The sequence below is a fragment of the Lycorma delicatula genome, chromosome 12, assembly GCF_047948215.1.
Source record: "Lycorma delicatula isolate Av1 chromosome 12, ASM4794821v1, whole genome shotgun sequence".
Taxonomy (NCBI): Eukaryota; Metazoa; Arthropoda; class Insecta; order Hemiptera; family Fulgoridae; genus Lycorma; species Lycorma delicatula.
Window position 1 is genome coordinate 31,670,225 of NC_134466.1, and position 24,624 is coordinate 31,694,848.

Genomic DNA, 24,624 nt, shown 5'->3' on the forward strand with positions numbered 1-24,624 from the left:
CTTGTAATGTCATAAAGCAGTTTTTCATTTTCAAATTACTATTTTTATTATTTCACTATAATGTTATATATCATTAAGCTTTTTACTTTTTATACATCTTTTTTCTGTTTATTTCTACATTTTTCTTACCAGAAAAGTTCCAGTAACTATTGATTATATATGGATAAACACAAATTTGATGAAGGGGAATTATTAAAGGAGCCAAGATTAAAAAAAAAATGAAATTTGAAATCAGTTTTAGGATATAGATGTATATTTGATCTCATACCTAAAAATGCCTTCAATTTTATCTCAGTAACATCCTTCCATCCATGATGTCTTGTGCACCTTACTGTTGTTCCCCATTTGCTTATGTGTGTCATTACTTACAGTAAGAAATACATTAATTTGTTGCTTTACTCTTTTGTAGTCTTTTTTACTACAACATGAGTAAAGCTTTTGAGGTACAAGCTGAACTGGTCAGAATTGCTTTCTTCAAGAGGAACTTCACTTTCATGTAATGATTGATATTCATTACATTACTGCTCCCTTTAATGAGCTAAATTAATAACTCACTTGGAGATACTGAATACCTATCGCTTAAATGTTGGAGGGTTTGGCATCCCTGTATACTACAACAGCAGATTTCATTCATTTATAAAGACAAAGTGGTAAAAACTTTATTCCTCAATCTCTATTAAACCTGGTATGATATACTTGCTATTCCTGGGAATAGTTAAGCTCTTTTTAATTTTGAGTTTTATCTCCTGTCAAATCACTGAAAATTGTTAAGTTATGGCATACAACATATTTACATACAATGATAAAACCGATTCATATTTTTATCGAATCAGAGTGCTATAATAGAAAAGTATAAAATATTCTGAAATTGTAGTATTTTTTACATTTGGGATTTGTAATATTTCTAGAGGTTTAGATCTTTTTTAAACAAAGTAGTATTTGCTAGAACTTTAATAGTAGTTTGATATTAAATAATTTTGGTGTGTTTAAAAAATAACCAAACTTTTTGAATTGCCTGGTTACTGGAAATTTTTTCAATGTCGGTTGATACCTAAAATGTAAGGTACCAGTCCATATTTAACATACCATATCCTGCTTAAGAGCTTCCTTGTATGTTGTGTCATTCATACATTGTGTCCATTAAATAAGTTATTTTGTGTTAGTTTAAAATGGTAGTCTACATTGAGTGGTGACTTAAAATGCGGTATATCTTTACAATGATTGATTTGTGTAAAATTTTGCATGAATCTATTAACACAAAATTTTACGTAGCGATTATGATTAATCATGTTATGATGATTTAAACTGTTTTAAAATAGATGTGAATTAGTTGATAATATTCATAATCAATGCATGGGAAGGCTGCTAACATTGGTGACTCATGTCACAAAAGTCAGATTCTTGAGGATTTAACTGTTCAAGAACTAACAGATAAATGCATCATTTAATTACTCAGCTATGATACTCAAATTGAAAATTGGGTATTCATTGAATCATAGCAATATTTGAAACTCTGTCTATGCTACAAGACCAAAAAAAAAGTGCTTCATTTATCCTTGCCATACAATTCTGTGTCCACACATACATCTGGACTGCTGGAGAGGCTCCAGCGAGTGTGACATGCTGTCTGAGTATTACAATGGGCAATTTAACCTCACTTCATGCACATCTACTATAGTAGTTATTTGATTTTTATTAACCACATGGGTATAAGTAGATGACCACCACATGGTAATTTATTCCTGTCACCACTTGATGATGTCATAGTTAATAATAAATTAATAACCACTGTCACTGCCACTTATTGATAAAAACATTGACTCCTACAGATAATACATTTTTTGTAAGTTAAACTTAATTGAGAGGTTGTTATTAGTTGGAGCATGTGTTTTCTATACTATTTGATCAGCACATTGTAGCATAGACTGCAGGTGAGAGAGAGATAGAGAACGCATGTATATGCATAAGTCGTGTATAAATAACAGAAAGAGAGGGAGAATGTTGTATACACATAAGCCATGTGTAAAAGTGAGAGAGAGAGAGAGAGAGAGAGAGAGCACTTACCAAACACTAATATTAGTATCTATGTATAGTACATGGTAGGCATAATGGGGGAATCAGCTAGCACGTGACACTTTTTTGTGATGCTTGTTTTTTTCTCAGTAGTCTTGCTATCCTAAAGCCTGCATTAAGAAGCTTTGCTTCAAAAGATCACATTGTGATCTTTTGATATTACATTGTGCCAGAAATTACAAAACATTTTTAAATAACATGATGTCATAACAGGTGATCAAACATGGCTTTATGATTACAGTCAACGCTAAATTTTAGTCTTTGCAATGAGAACGAAAAATTTTACAAAGGCCAATAAAAGCAGTAGAATTTAATCAAATGACAAGGTCAAGTTAACTGTGTTTTTGACAGTAAAGATATTATTACAAAATTTTACCTCAAGGATAAACTGTAAACAGATAGTTTCTGGTTAAAAATTAATACCAGTGTTCCATTTCATGTTGAGTCGGTTGGTGCTGCACTCTAGCATCTACTAGTGCTGGCCGGTGAGTTAGTCTAATATAACCATTCGAGAGTCATATCCCACTTGGAGCAGTCATGATTTGTTTAATGTAACATTTCATTCTAGTGCAGAATAGTTTTATTTTGTAGTCTAATGTGACTTATATTTTCGATATTCAAAAAATGTCTAATGTGACAAATTAAAAGTTAACGATTCAAGAAGAATATGTTTTAGTTCATTTCATCATCTCAACTATCATTTCAACCAAATGCAGCCCATACTCACTCTACAACTTAACAACTAGTTAAAAATTTAAGTATTAAAAAATATATATTTTTTTTATATAACCATTTCACAGCATTTTTATTTCTCCATTTATGTTAATGTGTTTTATAAGAAATATATTTTTATATCGTATATTTTTTTTATTGCAGGATTTTTAGGTGATAAAACAGTAATACTTGTTACCCATCAGTTACAATATATTAACAATGTTGATCACGTCATACTACTTCATAATGTAAGTAACTGTAATTTTTAGCTACAGATAAGTAATATGCTGACATCATTGTAGTTAATTTTCTATGGATTACCAAATATTAATAAAGTCAGTTAATGAACAACATAAATTAATCCATTCCGTGCCAGTGATGTGACATTTGCTTCGGCCTTGCTTCCTCGATGGCCAGTACCACAAATTTTGCATCCACTACCTGCACATTTGTCTATAAACTATCCCCACCAATGGAATTCTTACTTTTTTCCCTGAAACTTACTGTATACATTACTCAGCTCTAGCCTTCAATATGGTGGAGCAGCATTGAGTATTACTACCCATTTATTTTATTTTTGCTTATAATTTTTAGTTACTATTTTTTTTCAAAACAAAATTTTTCTTATTTTAATTTTTCTGTAAATTTACATAATTTATTTATTTAAGTAAAATTCAAGAAAGTTGGAACAATATATGTAATAATTATATATATAATACACATAAATATGTAATCGTAAAAGTTCCATCAGTTCAACAAAATCAAAAATGTAACAGCTTTTATTTTATGCATTTATTTTGTTTAGCCTTTATGCACACTATATATATATATATGTAGTGTGTGGTGCTTTACTATAAAACAACATTGTTTTTTTCAATGAAAATAATTTTTTCTTACATCTGTTTCATTTTTTCACGTTAATTTTATTCCCTTTACTTGTACTTTCTACCAAAAATTTCAGAGTACCTCTTTTTGACTATTCAAAATATTTTTTTAGTTTTTATTCAAGAGACTAGAATAACTCTAAATCCATTGAAATACATTTCATAATATGTGGTCATTAACTTATCCTTTTCTTTGATATATTAAAGATACTAAGGATTATCAAACCCCTTTGTCTGAGTACAAGGGTTATTTTTCAAGGGTATTTTTTCTTTGTTTGAATGTAAGGATAAATAACCTCACATTTTTCTTTTCCAAGCATAAACAAATTTATAAAAAATTGATTATATATTTATTAGTTTGAAAATATACAGAATTTTATATGTGGGGAAGGAATAACCACTCACATTTTTCAGGATCCAACCTTTGTATCAATGGCCACAGAGATAGATTTATTCTTCTATGGTCAGTAATCCAACTGTTTTGGTACAAAAAAAATTATGGAAAATTCTTTTACAATTTTTATATTTTTTCTAAACCAATTTAAACTAGGTAATATGATTTATTTTTTAATAACTATTAATTTTACATTCAGCCGTCCAGGGTACACATGATAAAGTATTTGGCATTGAATGCATGAAAGAAAAAAATGTTTAGTGATAGCTTCTCCTTTCATTTGCTAATAACATCTTTCCTTTTTTATCTCCTATTCGTCATTCCTATTTTACTTCTACTCTTTCCTCATTTTCCTTCAAGTATCCTAAGCTGTATATAGTCTCTCTTCAAAATATGTCCTACTCTTGATGCCTTCCTCTTCCTTAATGTTTTCAAAATCTTTCTTTCCTCTCCTATTTTTCTTAGTACTTTCTCATTTCTTACTTTGTCACTCCGTGTTATTTTCTCTGCGCTCCTTCATAGCCACATCTCGAAAATTTCCAAATATTTTTCTTTCTTTTTTATTGCTCAGGTCCCACATCCGTACAATACCACACTTCAAACAAAGCATTTGGCAAATCTCTTTCTCAATGTGACTGGTATTTTCTTTGCAGTTAATAATCCTTTCACCGTCTCAAATGTTCCTTTTCCCATCACAATTCTGCTTCTTATTTTCTGTACAGCTTTCCTCCCATTTTATTAAACTGCCTGACTACCTAATCAACTTCTCCTGTTCTATTACTTCTCCATTCAATATTAATTTAACTTTACCTTCTACCTTGCTGATTCTCATAACTTTAGTTTCATTTACATTAATTTTCATTCCAAATTCTTCACCAATGCTTGCAATTCTTTCCACCATTACTTGTAGCTTTTCCTCTAACTCAGCTAATACATCTTGATCGTCAACATACTTGATTGATTTCATTCTTGCTTCTCCTAGTACAACACCCTTTGACTTTTCCAAGGGCTTTTTATCAATTTCACTTTTTAATAAACATTAAAAAAAGTGCTGGTGAAATACAGAACCCTTGCCGTACACCTCTACTAGTACAGTACTTTAAGTAGTATATAATTATTAATTAACTTTTTATTACATTTTAACTATCGTTTACCATTTGGAAATATTTGTCAAAATTTCCCTCAAAACACCTCTACCCCAGATTGATTTTTTGCATGCAATGAATAGGAACCATTGGATATGAACCTAGGCAGCTTCATAGGAAGAGTTACCCCACCAAACAATGTAGTATTAAATTATTAAAATGATTATTCAGTTTTATTCGTGTATTAAAAATGTTGAAATTTAATTATGTTTTAGATATTTTTTTATTAATTCATTGATTAAAAGTTGATTAGTTTTGCAAGCATGATATTTTTAAAGAATTTATAGGGTATATTTTTAAAATCACCTTATCAAGCTCTCTTTTTATTTCATAACAGTTGATAAATGCAAATACCTAATTTTGATTCTGAAAAAGGTTTTTGTTCAGATTGACATATCAGTGTTTCAAATGAATTATTTTATATATGTTTTCTTAAATTTGGGCTGCCAGTTTCTAATTTTGAATTAAGTAACACGAACATTCATATGTGAGGTAGATTCAGTGTTATAATAGCAGATTGTTTTTCTTCTTCCATAAATGAATAAAAATGCATTCTTTACTGGGTGGTTGAAGAAACTATTCTAAGTATAGATTTTTGTCATATCTGTATCTTAGTCTCTATGTATACCTTCCTGCACATACACTTATGAAGGACCTTTCCAGTTAACAAACTTGTAAGTAAAGTTACTATACTTAAAGGCAAGGTTCAACTTAGTTTTCTTAGAAAAATAAAAACCTTTGAAACTAGTTTGCAGTTATAAAATATACATTGTAATAATTTAAAGTGCAATTTTTTAGTATGAGCCTGTGTAGTATTAACTGTTATCATTTCATAACCAAGAAAATACTCCAGCTCAGTATAGTAACTGTTATTGGCTTGTTAAAAATTTTAAAATAGCTTAATAAAAAAGGTATTAGCATAGTAATTATTAATGCACTGAATAATAATTTACATCTATGCCTTTACAGGGAAAGATTGAAACGCAAGGAAGTTTTAGCGAATTGAAAAACAGCGGTTTAGATTATGCATCGTTAGTTTCTAGTGGAGACGAAAGAAAGGATAGTGTTTCAGAATCTGAACATGAAGAACTTCCAAAGCTGACTAGAATGATTTCAAAAACATCAATTGGGGTATTCAAATTTAATTTTTTTATTTTATTTTTGTATTTATTGACAGATAATGTTCATATTAATAATGTTGATTTGTATGCGTTTTATCTTTTACCTTTGTGAAAAAGGGAGTTAGACTTATGTTTTTATTTTATGTGTGTGTCTTTGAAGAAGTGGTGTAGTTCTAGATAGTAATAGCAAATAACAGGTGGATTTTTTTGATGAAAGTTTATTTTATAGTTATTTTATAGTTTTTTACTTTGCCAACAAATACAGTTATAGAGTAGCTGTATTAAAGAGGAAAGTATTGTAATCATGTCATAACAGGGTTTTTGGTTTTTTGCAAATCTTTACATTTTAGGATTAAATTTGTCTACCAATTATTAGTTTGTCTACCAAATAAATATATGTACTATGTGCATACATGGTATATACTTTCGGCCTTATATCTCAGGATTGATTAAACTGATTTTCTTCAAATTAGGCCCAACTATTTCTATATATGGGGCATTGATCATATTAATTGTTTTTACTTCCGTGTACAAATTAAAGCAAGTACTGTGATCAAAAAAAATTTTGGTTTTCAGATTTCAATGGAAATATCAATTTTGACTATCCCTGAATCCATTTGGACTAGTTTCGGCATGACGTCTGAACGTATGTATGTACGTGTATGTATCTTACATAACTCAAAAACAATTCGTCATAAGATGTTGAAATTTTGAATTTAGGACTGTTATAACATCTAGTTGTGCACCTCCCCTTTTGACTGCAATCGATTGAAACAAAAGTTTTCAAAAAAGCCCAAAATAAAAAAAAATTGATTTTGGGCTTTTCTTAACTTCTATAATAAGTCCTTATTGAGAGCTTTTCTTCAATGATATATCATAAGTGGTACTTATTTTCATTGGTTCCAGAGTTATAGCCAAATAAAATTTGAATTAATAAATATTTGGGATGGCACATCGGTCCAAATCAGACTTCATCTCCTTTTTTTAATTTTTTTTTTTAAATTAAATATTTTGATTTATTAATAATTATTAACCTGTGGTTTAAAAAAAAATTACAATTAATAATAAATCAGTAATAACAGTAATAAAAAAATATATATGAAAAGATATCAAAAGTTATTAATAAAATAAAATATTATGTACTTTTCATTTAAAAAAAAAAAAAGTGTATATGTAATGTATTAGGCAGAGAAGGAAGTGATGTGTTGTTCGCATCAAATTTTTAATTCATTAAGGGGATGGGGGATATCACAAAAAACTAATTTTGATTCTCTTCAGAGGCATTTTACAGAAAACTTTATTAAAGAAAATTTTTTATTTACAATGCATATATAAATAATCCAAAGAAAAATTTTTCAAAAATCAAACCCCCAAAATGTTTTTATTTTTTCACTCTGTTTCCACTTTAAATATTTTCAGAAATCTTTTAAAAGTTTATACTTCATTTATAGAGCTATCAAGAAATGTCTACAGTTTTTTTTTATATTGTAGTCCTGGACCTAAAATTCAGAAAGGTTTTTGAGAATTTTCTTTTTCTTATTTTAGCCTTTATTATAGAGGGTATTAGATTAGAGACTTAAATAGATTTGTTAAGCTTTACCTACATATGAATATCTTTAGAAAAATCTGATAATGATACCACATGACTTCCTTGTATGCCTATTAAATTACATACACAACTTTTTTTTGTTTAAAATGAAAATTACATCAAATTTTATTTCATTAATAACTTCTGATACTTTTTCATTTTTTTTTATTGTTATTGAATTATTATTTATTTAGTTAGCAAATTTAGTTAGAGGTTAATTATTATTATTAATAAATAAATATATTTAAATTTAAAAAAAGGAGATAAAGTCGAATTCCAACTGATGTGCCTTCCCCTTGTAAGATCCAAATAATTCATTAATTAAAATGTTATTTGTCTATAACTCTGGAACCATTGAAAATAAGTACCACCACTTATGATATATTATTGAAAACCTCTCAATGAGGGCTTATTAGCAGTTAAGAAAAAGTCCAAAATCGAAATGTTTTTGATTTTGGGCTTTTTTGAACACTTTTGGTCCAATCTATTGCAATTAAAAGGGGAGGTACACAACTATATGTTACAACAGTCCTAAATCCAAAATTTCAACATCCTGTAGTTAATTGTTTTTGAGTTATGTGAGATACATGCATATGTACAGATGTCATGCCAAAACTAGTCTAAATGGATTCAAGGATGGTCAAAATGGATATTTCCATTGAAATCTAAAAACCAAAATTTTGCATGATCACAATACTTTCTATACATTGTATAAGGAAGTAAAAATTTTTCCCCACCTCTAAAGAAATACATAGTTTGGTTTTTTGGCTCTTAACTCATTTTTATTATTAATTTTTTTTTCTTCATTACTTAAAGGGTTATTAAAATTAAAACAGCAATGGCATCTGTATTATAATCCCGACACAAGATGAGAAGCAGTTTTTTCTATTATATTTATAAAATTTTTGGCTGGTGTAGCCAGGAAAGTCATGCAATAGTTGCCAGCCTTTTTTTTTATTTTGTGGTAGTGGGTTATTTATTTATTAAAAAAAATAATGTAAAATGAACTATCTCAATTCATCTGTTTAAATTTTATGGAAATATAAAAACTAATGTAGAACAAAAAATACATTTATTTTTGGGCTATGAATAACAGTTTATATACTAATAATAATAATACTTCATTTGTAGCTACATTTATTCTCTTGATTTGGCAATTCAACATCCATTTTAGATATGCCATAATAAATTTTTATTAAAAAGAACAGGTTGATGTGAAGACTTATCATTTGACTAACTAAAGAAAACATTTGAATTTGAGCTGTTTGAATTTTCTGGAAAAAAACATTTAAAATACACATATATATTCTATACTTAAATAAAGCCGTTATTTCTACATTATTTTTAGTAATGACTTATTTAAAATCCATCTGGGTTCAAGTAACCACATGCCTCAGGAATAGTTGGCTTTAGGATTGCAGTATGTACAAGGTTACATCTTATTTATATATCATATATATTATCCTCATCTCATTGGGCCATGGGAGGGTGGCTTACTGTTCACAAGTTGAACAGATTGCAATATATGCCTTAAGAAGATGAAATGAAAAAAAGATCCAACTGAATGTTAAATCTTATAAACGTAGCTGTATTCATTTGTCAGTTCCTTGTATCAACTTCATTCAAACCATCTGTGTTCAGGTATTATCTGTCTCAAAATTATTTAAAAACGTTAAACTTATGTATAGAGCTTTTTGAAAAACTCTCAGCAAATGTCAGAACTGTATTCATTATTTCTGATGCTATTGTCATTTAAAAGATAAAATTCACTTTATTTTTATCTGTATAAAATGTCACATGTACTGTATATTAATAATTTCTAATTCCCCTGTTGAATTGATGCAGTGAATGTATTTCACTACTTCACACAGAAAAGGGTACATTAATATGTATGTTCTTTTACATTATCTGTCCCAGAATTTTGTATTACTAGAGATATAAAAGGCACTAGTCAGATATGCTTTAACTGAGATAATAATGGCTACTGTACAGCCCTGTGGTGAACTGAAGGAAGTTCACGTTTGAATATCCTCTATATTTCGTGGACTTGGATTTGGCCTATCAAAATGCAACTGCATATTAGGCTCAATGAAGAAGGCAGCAGGAAGTAAGCTCAACCCTCATTTTTCTGCTGGTAAGCAAGGTTGGGTTTCTTGTTATTCTTTAAAATAGTTACACAATCTTTACAATTGACTTGCGTTTCATATCATAACTGGCTACAGTTATGGTACTTAGTAAAACATGCATACTTGCACATGTGCATTGTGTGCACAAAAGAAAAGCTCGTTTTCAAATAATTTATATTTTAAAAACCACTACAGAAAAAATGAAATTTATATTGTATGAAATCTTATTTTGTGTGATATTCTTGAGTTTTAATGAAAACCTGTAAGAATTTGGGAAGACTTGTAGGAATTTATAAAAAAAAAGTTCATTTTTTCCGCCTGATTTTGAGATAGTACAACCTCAAAATAATGTAATGTCATTAATAAATTAAAAAAAATTAGGGTTATAGTTTTTTTTTTGAGAACAGGGTTTTATCCATTTTTTAATTATTTTAAAAATATCTCACATCATCAGTTTCTTATTTGTGCTATCCACAAATGGTATTAGTGTTTACCCATTTTTGTTTTTAATGGTTATTTTACTATATTTTTAGATTTTTTTTGCACTCAAATGTTTGTTTTGCTAATATGTTTTTGTAATACAGTGTCAAACAAATTAATACAAACACAGTGTTTTTAACAGAAAATTTTATTTTTAAAAGAAAAAATGTTTAATAGTCCAACTTACTCAAATTTAATAGTTTATGTGTCCTCTGTTTTTTTAATTATCTCATTAATCCTCTTTGGCATTGATTCCACTAAGGTAGAACAATGATTTTTGATTTCTTCATCTTGAAAAAAAAAACTTATATCACTGAACTAATAACGTCAGTTTTTGTGCTACAATTCATTTTCCTAAGTCTTCTTTTTAGTACGACCTATAAATTTTCAATGGAATTCAAGAGTTCCCTGGTCATGAGATCACTCAATTTTTTTGGTTTTAGAAGAACTGTTTTGCTTTCTTTGATGTATGACATGGTCCAAAGTCCTGTTGGAAAATGAGTTCTGGGTTCTTCTGCATAAGTGGGACTATTTTTCTTTGGCATATGTTAATGTATTGGTGTGATTTCAGCATCCCATCCACAAGCATAAGTGCTCCTGGCCCTTCATGTGTTAAACATCTCTAAAATATCTTTTAGGCTGGGTGTTTGGGAGCTTGGTGCAGGTGTGCTGGCATAGTAGTCTTCTCATCTGCTGACTTACAAATGTAGGCTACTCTCTTCCCTTGGAAGAAATGAGTCTCATCTGAAAAAATAACTTTTTTCCACATCCCAATAGTCCATTCTTTATGTTCCTTTGCCCATTGAAGTCTTTTTGTCTTTGTAACCTCTGTCAGTAGCTACTTCTTTTTAGGTTTCTGAGCTATCTTTCCCACTGCCAACAATCTTCTATGAACTGTCATATCATAAAAATTAGTCCTACTGGCTCTCAACTCCCTATTAAGGTCAACAGCTGACAATCATGGATTAATTTAGCTTTGTATTATTTGTAATCAATCCTATATAGATATGGTTTTCTTTTTCCATCCACATTTTCTTTTTCTCTTTGGAGAGACAAAACTGTTTCCAACCTTTTCACAATTTCATTTACAGTACCTTTACCCCATACTACACTCACTGACAATCTGTCTTTGAGTCAATTGTGTGTATTGCGACAGAGCAACAATTTTTGATCGCTTTTGTGGGTTTATATGCATTGTATTAACTAGAAACGAATAACAAACTTATAACAGATATTCACAAGGTCACCAAAAACTAATTGACAATGAATTATAAAAGGACAAAAACCACAAATTCTGTTTGTAGATGAACTAACAATATAATCTGAAACACCAAGCAGCAAGCAGTATGCCACAGAATGAGAATTCCCTGCAACAGAAGAAAAATTCCTTTTGTTTGGATTAATTTATTTGTGACTGTATTTTGTTACTATTATCAAAAGCATAGGTAAAGAGTGGTTTTTAAGGAAAAAAGAATTTCCTTGCAAACAAGCAGGAATTTCTAGAACTTTCTACACTTCAGTTAGTTTTCTCTTCTGGATACTAGGATCATAATTTTCATTAAAACCGGTTAAATGGCTTAATTTATATGCATTCAAACAAGAATGAAAATTTGCTTCTCTCTTCAGTTTAATGTAAATGATTTATGAAAATAGAAAGACAAGATTTTGAGCAATATTTTCTTCATTCAATTTTTACGTTTAAATATATAAAATTTAATTGATATCTATTTAAATGAAATTATTGATTTATATTTTCTTTCTGTTTCTATTTTAGAGCTTGAAGGCAAGTACAGTTGATGATGTTTCAATAAATGGTAATGAACCAGTTGCAGAACGTGAACCAGAAGTTGTTAAGCGTCCAGGACACTCTGTTTATTTGGATTATTTTCGTGCTGGTTCAAATATTTGTACTGTTTTAATCATTGCTATATTGTTTATTTTTACTCAAGTTATTGGTAGTTGTGCCGATTATTTTGTTTCTTATTGGTTAGTTTTATATTTGTATTATTTGATTTATTTTTTAATTTTTATTTATATATTGATTACAAATTGAAAGTTCTGTGCAATGAAATTTCTTAAACTGCATTGTAGTTTGTAGGAAGGATTAGGAAATATCACATCCTTAACAAAAATTCAAATCCTAAATCAAATCAAATTCAAATCCTTAAGGATGTGAATTCAAAATTCACATCCTTAACAAATAAAAATCTCAATCCCAATCTCCGAATAGGAAACAAAGTTTTGATTTCTTGTATTTCTCTGTTCTGTTTTTAGCCATTTTACTTTCCTGTTTTCGCTTAATCTTTTATAAATGTTAGAGAAGTGCAGGAAACCTCTCGCTGCTGTCTAAAGAGACATCTTTTTTATTTGTTCTCTGTATCTGAAAAAACTACTAAACCAATTATTACAAAATTTTAATTGTAAATCTTACAACTCCCAGAATGTTTACCATAGTTCAAATTTCACCAATTTCACTAATATATTGATCATAAATTAAAAAAAAAAATGGATAAATAAATAACATAGAACTACTTTTAGTAAATATATTATCATTATCTATATCAAAAGATATTGTTTATATTAAACATTGTTTATGTCAATATCAATTTCTTCTGACAGTTATTATGTGATTTGCTAAATTGAATTTCATTGTTTATAAAAGATCAATTTGTGTTTTAATCGTAATATATGAAAAACATTTCTGTGTTATTGTTGTAAGTAAAATGTGGTTTCGGTGTTTGTTATCGTTTGGATTTGAATAATTTTCTCATTTTATGAATCATATTTATTCTGATTACTTCACTTTGAACCTGTAGTATACATCATCATATTTTCAATCGTCTGCAGTAAATATATTTACCATAAATATCTGACGGAAAATTAGGTTATGTCTATTTATTATTTTTAGGTTGTGAAACTCATTAATGTAATAGTGTGAATAACTCTTGAATATTTGTGTAAATAGTCATAATTTAGTGTTTTATATTCTGTTACTGTGGAAAACAAACGAACACTGATAAGCAAAATCTCATTAAAGGACATAAAACAAATAAAACATTAGTCATTCAGAAACATTGGGATGCAAAACATATCTTTGGAAGTGCTCCTGATATTGAAACACAGTCGATGCCCTGGCCCTTCTGGTAATAACAGTGACAGTGTGGAAGATATTGATAATAAGGTTAGTAAAAGGATAACTGATTTTGAGAGTAGGGAAGTTGTAATAATTGAAGATTCAAATGTCCCTGATTACACATTAGTAGATACAAAGTTTTTACAATCATTGATTGAATGTCTGGCATGTCCATATTGTTTTTCAAAAACATTATATTTCTATTGAAAAAGATTCAGGATTTTCTAAAATAATAAAAACTAAATGCCAAAATTGTGAGAAAAATTTAACCCAATTTCAACTTTACAAAAAATAAGTGGCTCAAAGTCATGTTATTTGATATCAACCATCATATGATAAAAGCTTTTACAACTATTGGAAAGGGGTACAGAGCTCTTGAGCAGTTCAGTTTAGTGATGAACGTGATCCCCATGACTAAACAGATTTTCCATGTACATTCACAACACAATTATAAAATTTAAAAAAAGAATCCCATCACCAAATTAGCACTAGCACATCAAAACGTTCGAGACTTCTATAAGGCCTCAAAATCAACTGTAAATGATGACAGTATTTTAGATTTAGCTGTTAGTTATGATTGCACATGTCATAAATGCGGTTTTACTTCAAATTATTGCATAGGTTGCATAATAGAACTTGGTACAGGCTTGGTGATTGATTATTACATAGTGTCAAAATTTTGTCAAAACTGTTCTATCACCGAAGCTCAGCTTGGCAAAGACAGTCCTGAGTTTCATTTCTGGTATCAGGGCCATAAGTGGTATCAGATAAACTATGAGGGCTCCTCTCTAGCTATGGAAACATTCGCTGCTGAAGTCGTGTGGAAACACTCAAAAAAAAAAAAACTATTTTCTATAAGTTTTCATATACTACAATTATTGGTGACGAGATTCCACAGTTTTCAGACAGTTGATTGAGTTCAATATATATGATGGAAAAGTAATAAATAAAGAGGAGTGTATAAATCACGTTTCCAAAAGGCTCGGAATTGCATTACGAAATTTAATTAAAACATGTAAGACTAAAAAAATAACACTAGATGGAAAATCATATGGCAGCCAAAAAACAACAACTACAGTGAAACTGGCAAAAGTTTACTACAGTTCCATTGCTAGTAACGTCAATAAAGATGTGGAGTCAATGAAAAAAGCTTTTTTGGCTGTATTCTATCACAGTGTATCTACCGATAGGGTACCAAAATATGGTAAATGTCCAACTGGTAATGACAGTTGGTGTTTCTTATACAGGCTCTTGCAAAAAATTATATTCCTGGTGGCATGAGAATAACATTAAAATCTCTATTAGTGTTAAGGTGTTGCAGTGCATAGCTCCTATTTATACTAGAATGACATAGAAATCTTTGTTGCAAAGGTGTGTCAAAGGTTATACACAAAATGTGAACAAATAACTGTATTTGGAGGAGGTGTGACAAAATAGGTGCTGCATCAAAGAGAATTATAGAAGCTGCAGCAGCTGAAGGAATTGGAGAGATCAGTTTTGGTACTGTATTTCTCTTGAACACCATAAAAAAACAAATATATCTCCAGGAAAAAGCAGCTGTGTTCTAGGGAGACGTCACAACAAAAGAAGAAAAATAAAAATGCCACAAGTTCAGTCAGTGAAGTATCAAGAGTGATGTTGGATGCTGTGGTTACATAACTTAAGGAAGGAAGAACAAAAGAAGAGGAAGGTAAAACGTATGGAGGAGAATTTTAAAAGCATTTATCTGAGTGAAATAGCATTTTAAAACTGATTATCTTATGCAATATTTAATCTCTGTTTTCTAAAATCTTTAATTTTTCTGTTTTGTTAACACTAAAAAAATCATAACTTTAGTTGTAATTGAGATAAGTGCATGATTTTTTTTGTACATTGCACAGAAAATATTTGTCTAGATGTATTTGTATGCATGTCCTCTTGCTATCCTCTTATATATACAATTATGAGAGGGGGTTGAAATTAAAATGGTGATGATTTTTTTGTTTAAAAAATTTGTAACAAAAATTTTACAAGATGTATTTTTTGTGTATACATAAGGCACTTATTTTCTCTTTGTTTTTGTGTTTTTTCTAAGCTTTTATAACAAATGAGATACATTTATTCTTGTCAGGAATGTTTTTTCACCCTAATTCCTATTTTAGGGGTTGTGGTGAATGTAATTACCCAAAAATTTAGAAAAGTATTCTTCACTGTAAGCTAAATAAACTGACCAAGAATAAACTTCCTATTCCCAGTTCTAAAGAAAAAGATTTTTTGGATAGACTTCCTAATGAATTGCAATCAATTTATTTATCTTGGTTTTTTTAATATTTGAAGAAAATTGATAGGTGCCTGTAAAACGTATTTGCAGATTTTAATGGTCTTTTATGTCTTATATTATGTGATTATTTTAAATACAGTACTTTTTGCCCATGACTATCACAGTTATGAAATTTAAATGAAAGTGCTACTTGTTCATTGGTACTTAATGGAATATACTTTTCAAACCGACTATCTAATCTGATGGAAATCATACATTATAATGCTGCCTATTAATTACAAATAAAACCCAACTACTTTTACAGATGTAAATAAGTTAAACTTTTGTGTAGGGATCTGTTAAAACTAATTCCTTGATTTGTAGTTCTATGTTCATTCCATTCACTATGACCAATCTTATAACAGACTTTCTCAGAAATAGTTTTTGTTTTATCAGCAGTTATTACTTTCCCGGCTATAGCGATGTATGCTGCTGTAACAGGGAGGTAGTAAAAAAAGATCTAAAAAGATTAGTCTTTTTTTAAGTTTTGTTTCTTTAGGAGACTTTTAAAAAAAAATTTAACAAAAAAATATAGATTTAAATAAATTGGTTAAATGTTATTTTAATATTTCTACTGTACATTTTTGAGAAAAATTAAAAATCCATATTCTTAATGCAGAATTGATTCAAACTGTCACCAAGGATGTAGTATTTCACCATCATAATTGAAAAAAAAAAAATTCATTGGCAACTTTTATTACATCCTGCATTAAATCTGAAGCTGATGAATCGATCTTTGTATTCTATCTAAAATTTTTCAACAAGGATCATTGTAAATAAAACTTTACCCATGATAATATTCTCCTTTATTTCTAACCAAGTTGTTATTTTTAATTATCATTCTTATGGTTGTTGTCATTACTAATAGAAAATATGTCACTTACTAATAACTCTGATTATTTAGTTTATTTTAATTTCATTATGTAATTTTTTAGTTAAATTAACAAAAATTTTTTGGAATGGTATTTTTTACTTAAATTTTCTGCACCTGTGCATAAAAAAAATTATTTATTTCTTCTTTTTAGGACACGACTGGAAGAGAGAAGATTTTATGATGAAAATGCTGGTATACACAATGAAATATGGCCAAGTACAACTTTAGCATCAATTCATGGATCTCTTGTGGCTGGTTTATTTGTATTCGCTCTGATTCGAGCCACTATTTTTTGTGCTACATGTATGAGTTGTTCTAATGGGCTTCATAGTAAAATGTTTAATTCTGTCATTGGAACATCAATATCATTTTTTAATAACAATCCATCAGGTATGTGTATTTATTTACAGTATATTCATAGATGATGTATGTGCATATGTTTATGTAATTTTAAAATAGTGTTCAAAACAATGGAAATTGTATATTTTGCTTTGGTTATTGTCTTGCTACCTAGAATTATTATTAATAAATAACAATATAAAAGATATAGATTTTTATTTTCACGTTATAATTATTATTTCAGTTAAAAGAAAATCTTTTTATGTACTTGATACACATTAAACGACCATAATTTCTTGGATAACATAACAGTTTAACAGAAAATATTTTATTGACATAGAGAATGTATTTTTCATTTTTCATTTAACAAAGTTTCATTATTACAGAGAAAGGTTAGATTTGTTTTGAAATTCATGGGTTATAGTATTAAATACTTCACTGCAGATAGGATTCTGATTAATCTGAAGTTTTGTCATCAACTTTATTGTATCTTAAAGATGGTTATGCTGAACGCAATGCTGCCAACCGCACATCACAAAATATCTCTGTTGGCACGTAATTAAGAATGTTCGGTTATTTTCTGAACAGACCTCGTGTACACAGACCTATGTTATTGACTAGCTTTTACAAAAAATAAATAAAAATAAAGATTACTAAAGCAAAAACTCAGAAAAAGTTAATTAATTTAGAAAAGGTAAGTAGAACATGACCTTTGGAATAAAAACACAAAGTTCATCACACGATTCAGAATCATTAAACAAACTATTCCCGGAATGTATGAACTGAACAGCTCAACTGTATGCTATTGTATTTTAAATAAATGCAATCAAACTTCTAACAAGAATACAATGTACACTTATAAAGCATTATAATAAGGTAGAATCAGTATTTGTTAACCATTTCTTAAAAGCAAATCATGAATCTGTCATTTTACAAATACGTAGAAAGGACTTATACACACTTTAACTTATAAAGATAAAACATACATTAATGATTTACTAAATGAACAGCCACAACTGAAATTATTACCATTTCAAGTAAACCTAAATATATTTGTCTAAAAAAAAAGTCACTAGTAACATCTACAGATTCTAAAAGTCAGCAACAGTCACTGAAGGTTGATATTTGGTTTGAGATTTTAGTCAAATATTCCTAGATTTTTTTGGAATTTCTTTCAATCTGTGAAAACTATTATAACAATTACAATTTTTAAAACACATTACATTGCTGCAATTAAATAATTATGTAGTAAAACAATTTTCTTATCTAAAATTGACTTGTAAGTTCTGAATACTGTAAAAACATTTATTACTTACGCAGTTACTTAGAGAAAAGAGAAATTTATTCTTTCTGCTTTTGAAGATGATTTATTTTAAGCATACTTTCTTCTTAGCTTTTATTGCAGTCAAATATTTCCCTTGTTGTATTTTCTTGAACCCATAAAGTATAACTGTAAACAAACCCAAATCATTCATAACATGGCAGGAGGTAAATCAGTTGTCCTTAAGCCTGGTATAAGACCCGTCATTATAATCCTTGAAACATTATGAAGCTTATTTTGAATCTAAAAACAGTTTCTTCAATAATGACTTATATAAATAAACTGCTACTGTTATTAGTGACAACTAACTGGTTTACCATGAGTCCTGCAAGTGTGGGAACTTATCCAAAAAGAATTAGTTAACAATTTTTACTATTTTCAAGATTGTTCTTGTATCTTAACAATTTATAAAATTCTATTTTTTGTAAAAATGTAATAATACTAGAATTACATACTTAGAAGTATGGTACATATTTTATATGAAATTAAAATTTTGGTCACTGCTTTTGATATCTAGCTCAGGAATTAATTTTCTATGCTTTTAAATGTCTTTGTCTCTTTTGATGGCTTCCATTATTCCTTTTCCTTGATCATTCCTTGCAAGTATTTTCTTTACTGATTTACTAGAAATGATTAATAAACTATTCAAAAAAAGAGACGTGGTAGCAAATTTAGTCCAATTTTTGTGTTGTATTACATCTATTATATCATTCCAATATTTCAGCATCTTTCTCATGCTTTATCAAACCAGTTTTCTTAAAACGGTTTATGATAATAGAATTTTTAACATAATTATATGGCGTTTAATTGTGCTATTTGGAAAACTGATTAATAATGAAATGGCAATAATTCATCAATTGGTTTGTTAATATTTTTTACTATTAAATTGCAAAAATTATTTGATTAATAATAATCAGATAAATTGTATTTTAAATTGGAACATAAAAATATATAATTGCTAAGCTTCACCTTTTTTAAGAATTTATTAAAAATTAATAATATTTTTTTATCTTTAAGATAATGATATTTGTTATTGTGTAAAAATAGAATATTTGAATAAATGAAATTTGTTGATATTCGTAAATGTTGAATTATAAACTTGATTTTAGCATTATCTGATGTAAGAAAATGATTGACAAATAAGATTGGTTGAATTATTGAGATTTCACTGCATGCTTATATTTTACTGTAAATTCTGTTTGTGATTATACTGATTGTAAATTGAAATTTCCTATACAGAATTAGTAAGAACCTTTATAATTTACTATTCCATAAATAGTAACACTATTATTTAATTGTCAACTAATTTATACTTATAACTATCAGTTGCAATTTATTGCCTAATATTTATCCATCACTCCTAACCCCACTAGTTCGTAGCGTGTAAATGAATGTTGTTACTTTGGCTTGTGTTATTTAAATATAACAAAATAACTGACCATACAACTTTTTTATTGTCTAACAACTTATAAAACACTAATTTATAAATTTCCCTTCATTTCCTTCTTGATCACATGTTTTTATTTTATATATATTTCTTTCCATTAAATACTACATTATACACTGAATTGTTATTTGTCTTGGCTTTTATGTTGTATTTTTCTTTGGTATTTGGTCTAGTAGCTGAACGGGTAAAAAGTTATATTCTTTTTTCCTTGTGTCAGTCTCATTATCCATTCAAATGATCCAATGTGTGCATCTTCAGATATTTGGATAATGTACTTCCTTTTTTATAGACTTCTTTATCTAGTAAAAATAGCCTCAATTATTTAATAAAAAAGGAAAAAAATTAGTTGGAGCTGTGAGTTTATACATAAGTTAATTTTTATTTATACTATATTATATTTGTTGGTATGCAATTTATAATATTTGCATCCTGCTATGCAAAATTATTTTTTTGCACTTTCTGTACACATAACGACAATACACATAAGGATTAATTTTTGTAAAAAATGTTAATGTAACTGATAAAATTATATGTGATGTAATCCTTTTTTATAATACTATTTTATTTTCAAGACTAAATAGCATACATCTAATTTACATATAAAGACTGTTTCATGTATCCCAATTAAATGAAATAGTTCAGTTTTGATCTGGAACCGTTATGGGAATTCAGTCTCACTCAAAAGAGATATTTCATATTGAATTTTCATAGATAACAGAGCTTGTGTGATAAGTGAATTAATTATGGTAACATAATCATCTAACCAGAATACATAATTTTTTTCCAGAATTTTGGAAATTAGGCTTATTTTACCTATGTATTATGATACAACTGTAGCATTATCTAATGTTATAATTGTAGGGAAACCTCCTTTGATGAAATGTACAGCATTATAATTTAAATTTTATTATTAGTTATTTTTTTAAATCACTATTTCAGAATAATTTTTTTTTAATAGTAATACAGAAGAAATTTCAGTGTAATTTGAATATGTTGATTTCACAATTGTCTTTATTAAAAAAAAAAAGAAAAGAAAAATAACCAGTGACATTTTAAAGTAAACTTATTAACTAAATATTATGGTAATTACATGTTTTATTTATTTGAAATGTAGTTATTATTCTACTGAAAGAAAAGATGAATTTTTATTTTAAAACAATTTAATTTTGAAAATGTATAATTATTATTAAAACATGTATGCACTTTGAAATTATTTGATAAAACATTATCAAAAATATGATTATATTCAATTTTTGACTTAAATCCATTCTAAGTAATTTATTTTACGATAGGTATTTTTATTTTTTTTTTTATAAAAATGGACTTTTTGAGAATTTTTATGCATTATTTGGTCAAGTTTTTCTTAGTGTAACAGAAAATAAACTTATAATATTATAGTATATTACTGTAATATTATAGTAATATTACTAATTTATTATATTATGAAGCATTGTGTTCTTCAGGTATTCTATAATCTATTTTTGATTTAGTTATACCAGTTTTATCACAGTTATCATCAGATGGTTCCTCCTCATTTAAAGATATTAGTCTGGTATACAGTAGTAAGATGTCTAATCACATAATCTCTCACAATTAGCAGAAAACTAATTTAAGTAAAGTTAAGAAGCTGACTGCTTTTGTTATAAATAATTTTTTTATATAATAGTGTTTGTTTTTATATGAATTTTGAAATAAAGCATTAAAATTAGGTTTTTCAAAGAGTGTCCAAAATTTGATTTCAAAAGATAAAATGATTTTTTAATTTTTATATTTTAGTTATAATCTGTAAAAAAGCTGTTTTAATATTTACACTGAATGACTGCTATCATTAATCTAATTGACTCATTGATTCCTGAAAACATGAGTAAAAATGAATATCTCTTATTTTTTATATTTTTTATTTCTATGACTTCTATGCTCTTCTCGCACATGCACGCATATACTCTTTAATTACTGAAGATTTATCATTTCAAAGATAATGTCTTGATGTGTCCCACTATATTTCTATTCATATAAATATTTCTTCTACTTGGGAATCTTTTACAGATTCATTTCTGTGGCTGGGACCAAAACATACTCATTTTCAAACTTTTGTAACAATTTATTTTAAACAGCCACCACATAAGCACAATATCACTTCTATATTTCTAATTTTCTTCTTTTATATACTGATATCATCCATGTTTCAGAATAATTAAGTGCTACGCTCCACAAATAAGTATTAATGAAGTTTTTCTTTGCACTTATGATGAAAATATAGTCAAAGAAGCACATTTTTATCAAGAAATGTCAGCTTGGATTTTTGCATTCAAGTGTTAAGTTCCTGTTTTGGATCTACCATCTGCTATTATCTTACTACCAAGGTAATTAAACTCACATTGTCCAGTATTTCATCTACCAGTTTGATTTTGGTATTATTTTACTATTCTCATTGCTAAAGTCCCTTATTTAATTTTATTTTTGTTTAATATCGTAGTCATAAAGAAGATTTCTTCCATTTGTAATCATATGAAATTTTACATTTTCAATTTCTAGTGTAGGTGCTCCCATACAAAGTATAAATATTATAAATCATAATTACTTCTAGAAAGGATATGTAAGATAAAGTGGAAAGTACTGCAGAAAATTCTAAAATTATTTCACTTTGTATTTTTTCAAGTTCTCTTCTTTTCCATGCTTGATTTGATCATACCTTTGTAGTCTGTAATTTAATACATTCTCTGAGATATATGTATATATTCATACATAGAAAACCCTGTTCTTGTTACATCTTTTACGCTTCAGATTATCTGATTCCTACCAGTCTCTTAAATTTTACAGAATTTTTTTTTTTTTTAATAATTTAGTATATATATAATCTACATTATCAAATTTTTGTAGTTTTATAATTTGTTTTTACTTCTAAAATTATTTAAAATTTTATTTGGTTTAATATATAAAATAATAAAGAGAAATTATTGAAAAAAAAAATTATTATTAGATATTCATTTTGATTATTAAACAGTCATCACCTGCATTTATAAAGGTAATAATTTTTAAAAATGGTAAAAATATAAAGAAATTTATAGTAAAATTTCTTTCTGAACTGAGTGATGGGACCTGTTCTAGGTATAGGAAAATTATGGGAAAAAACCGCTCATTAAAGCTTTTAATCAAGTAAAATGACATTCATATTTTTTTTTCTGGGTTCTATAATGTATTAGCAACATATTAGGTTTAATATTTTTTAACTTCTTGTATACTTCCCCACCACCGTTAAACAGTTATAACATAAATAAAAACTGAAAAAAAGAAAAGTTTGTAGAGATAATTTACTGTTTTTCAGTATTTAACAGGTTAATTACCATGGTTTTTACAATTTCTCAAAAACCGTAGCAGAAGATAATATTCGTATTTCTGCTTATTGCATAAGATTTCTTTTTTAAACGTATGCAATGAATAATATATTACTACCTAAAAGTAGTAACTTTTAACAAGTCATCTATTTTTTGATTTAATAACAAAATTCTTTATAAATATCTTAATTCAGAGCTAGCTCATCAGCACAAATATGTTTAATCTGAACATATTCGTATTATAGTAATATTACAAATTTATTATATTATGAAGCATTGTGTTCTTCAGGTATTTTATAATCTATTTTTGATTTAGTTATACCAGTTTTATCACTGTTATCATTAGATAATTCCTCCTGAATTTAAAGATAGCAGTCTGGTATACAGTAGTAAGATGTCTAATCACCTAATCTTCCATAATTAGCAGAAAACTATTTATGTTTTTTAATTATTAACTAATCTTTTTGCTTTCCCTGACAAAGGGAAACTTTTTTACATTAATCATACTTACACTGTTATTATTAAGTTCACTTCATTATCTTTTAATATGTTTCACCACTGAGGTTTTGTACAGAATTTGAATTATGTTTATTTTCACTTCATCCAATCACTAATAGTCAGCACAGTAGTATTCATATCTGACATTATTTTATATTATTATATAATAGTTTTTCTTAGTCAATTAGTCAACTCTTGTAAATGATTCAGAATATTTTTTTATTGTAATCAAAAATATTTTTTTTTTATTGAAATCACAGTTGATTTTAATGTATGAAACAGATTTTTTTTAATGTAGTGAACAGTTTAATAACTGAAAAGAAACATACAGCACTTTTAAACAAAATGAACTTTTACTATTTTGTACCATAAAGTTTGATATAAATAATTAATGGACTTTTATGTTAGAAAAGATCCTGTCACAGGAAATTTTACTGTGATAAAAATAAAAAAAATAAAAAAAACATGATTACTAAAACATTTCTAACTTTTTTTTATTATCTGCTTATGTAAAGTAAAAATAAAAATCAAACAAATAATACAGCTTAACTGTGGACAGTCTAAGTTTAAAGGAAAACAATTGTGTACTTAAATCTACCAGAATAGAATATTAAATGCAATGCCCTGATATTATATATTAATCTTTTTATTTTTAAAAATCAAAACCCACATCTAGTTGATATGCTTTCATTTTTTGGTAAATGACTTTTTAATTGAGTTTTCTTTTTTTAATGATGGTAAACAGTATTAAACACAGAATTTTTTTCTATTTTCATGTATATTACATACTCTTTACTCTATACTATATTACTATATTACTCTATACTCTACACTATATTATATACTCTGAAAA

The 24,624-nt window shown here is 27.6% G+C and overlaps 1 protein-coding gene across 2 annotated transcripts in view; it reads left to right on the forward strand.

Annotated features, from left to right (window-relative positions):
• LOC142333289 (ATP-binding cassette sub-family C member 4-like) overlaps positions 1-24,624 on the forward strand; it is a 164,649-nt gene that overhangs the window by 101,953 nt on the left and 38,072 nt on the right. For both annotated transcript variants that reach the window (XM_075380309.1, XM_075380311.1), the window contains exons 14-17: positions 2,950-3,035; positions 6,180-6,341; positions 12,300-12,511; positions 16,983-17,221. In XM_075380309.1, coding sequence (XP_075236424.1) covers positions 2,950-3,035; positions 6,180-6,341; positions 12,300-12,511; positions 16,983-17,221 — 699 coding nt within the window. The remainder of the gene's footprint in view (positions 1-2,949; positions 3,036-6,179; positions 6,342-12,299; positions 12,512-16,982; positions 17,222-24,624) is intronic.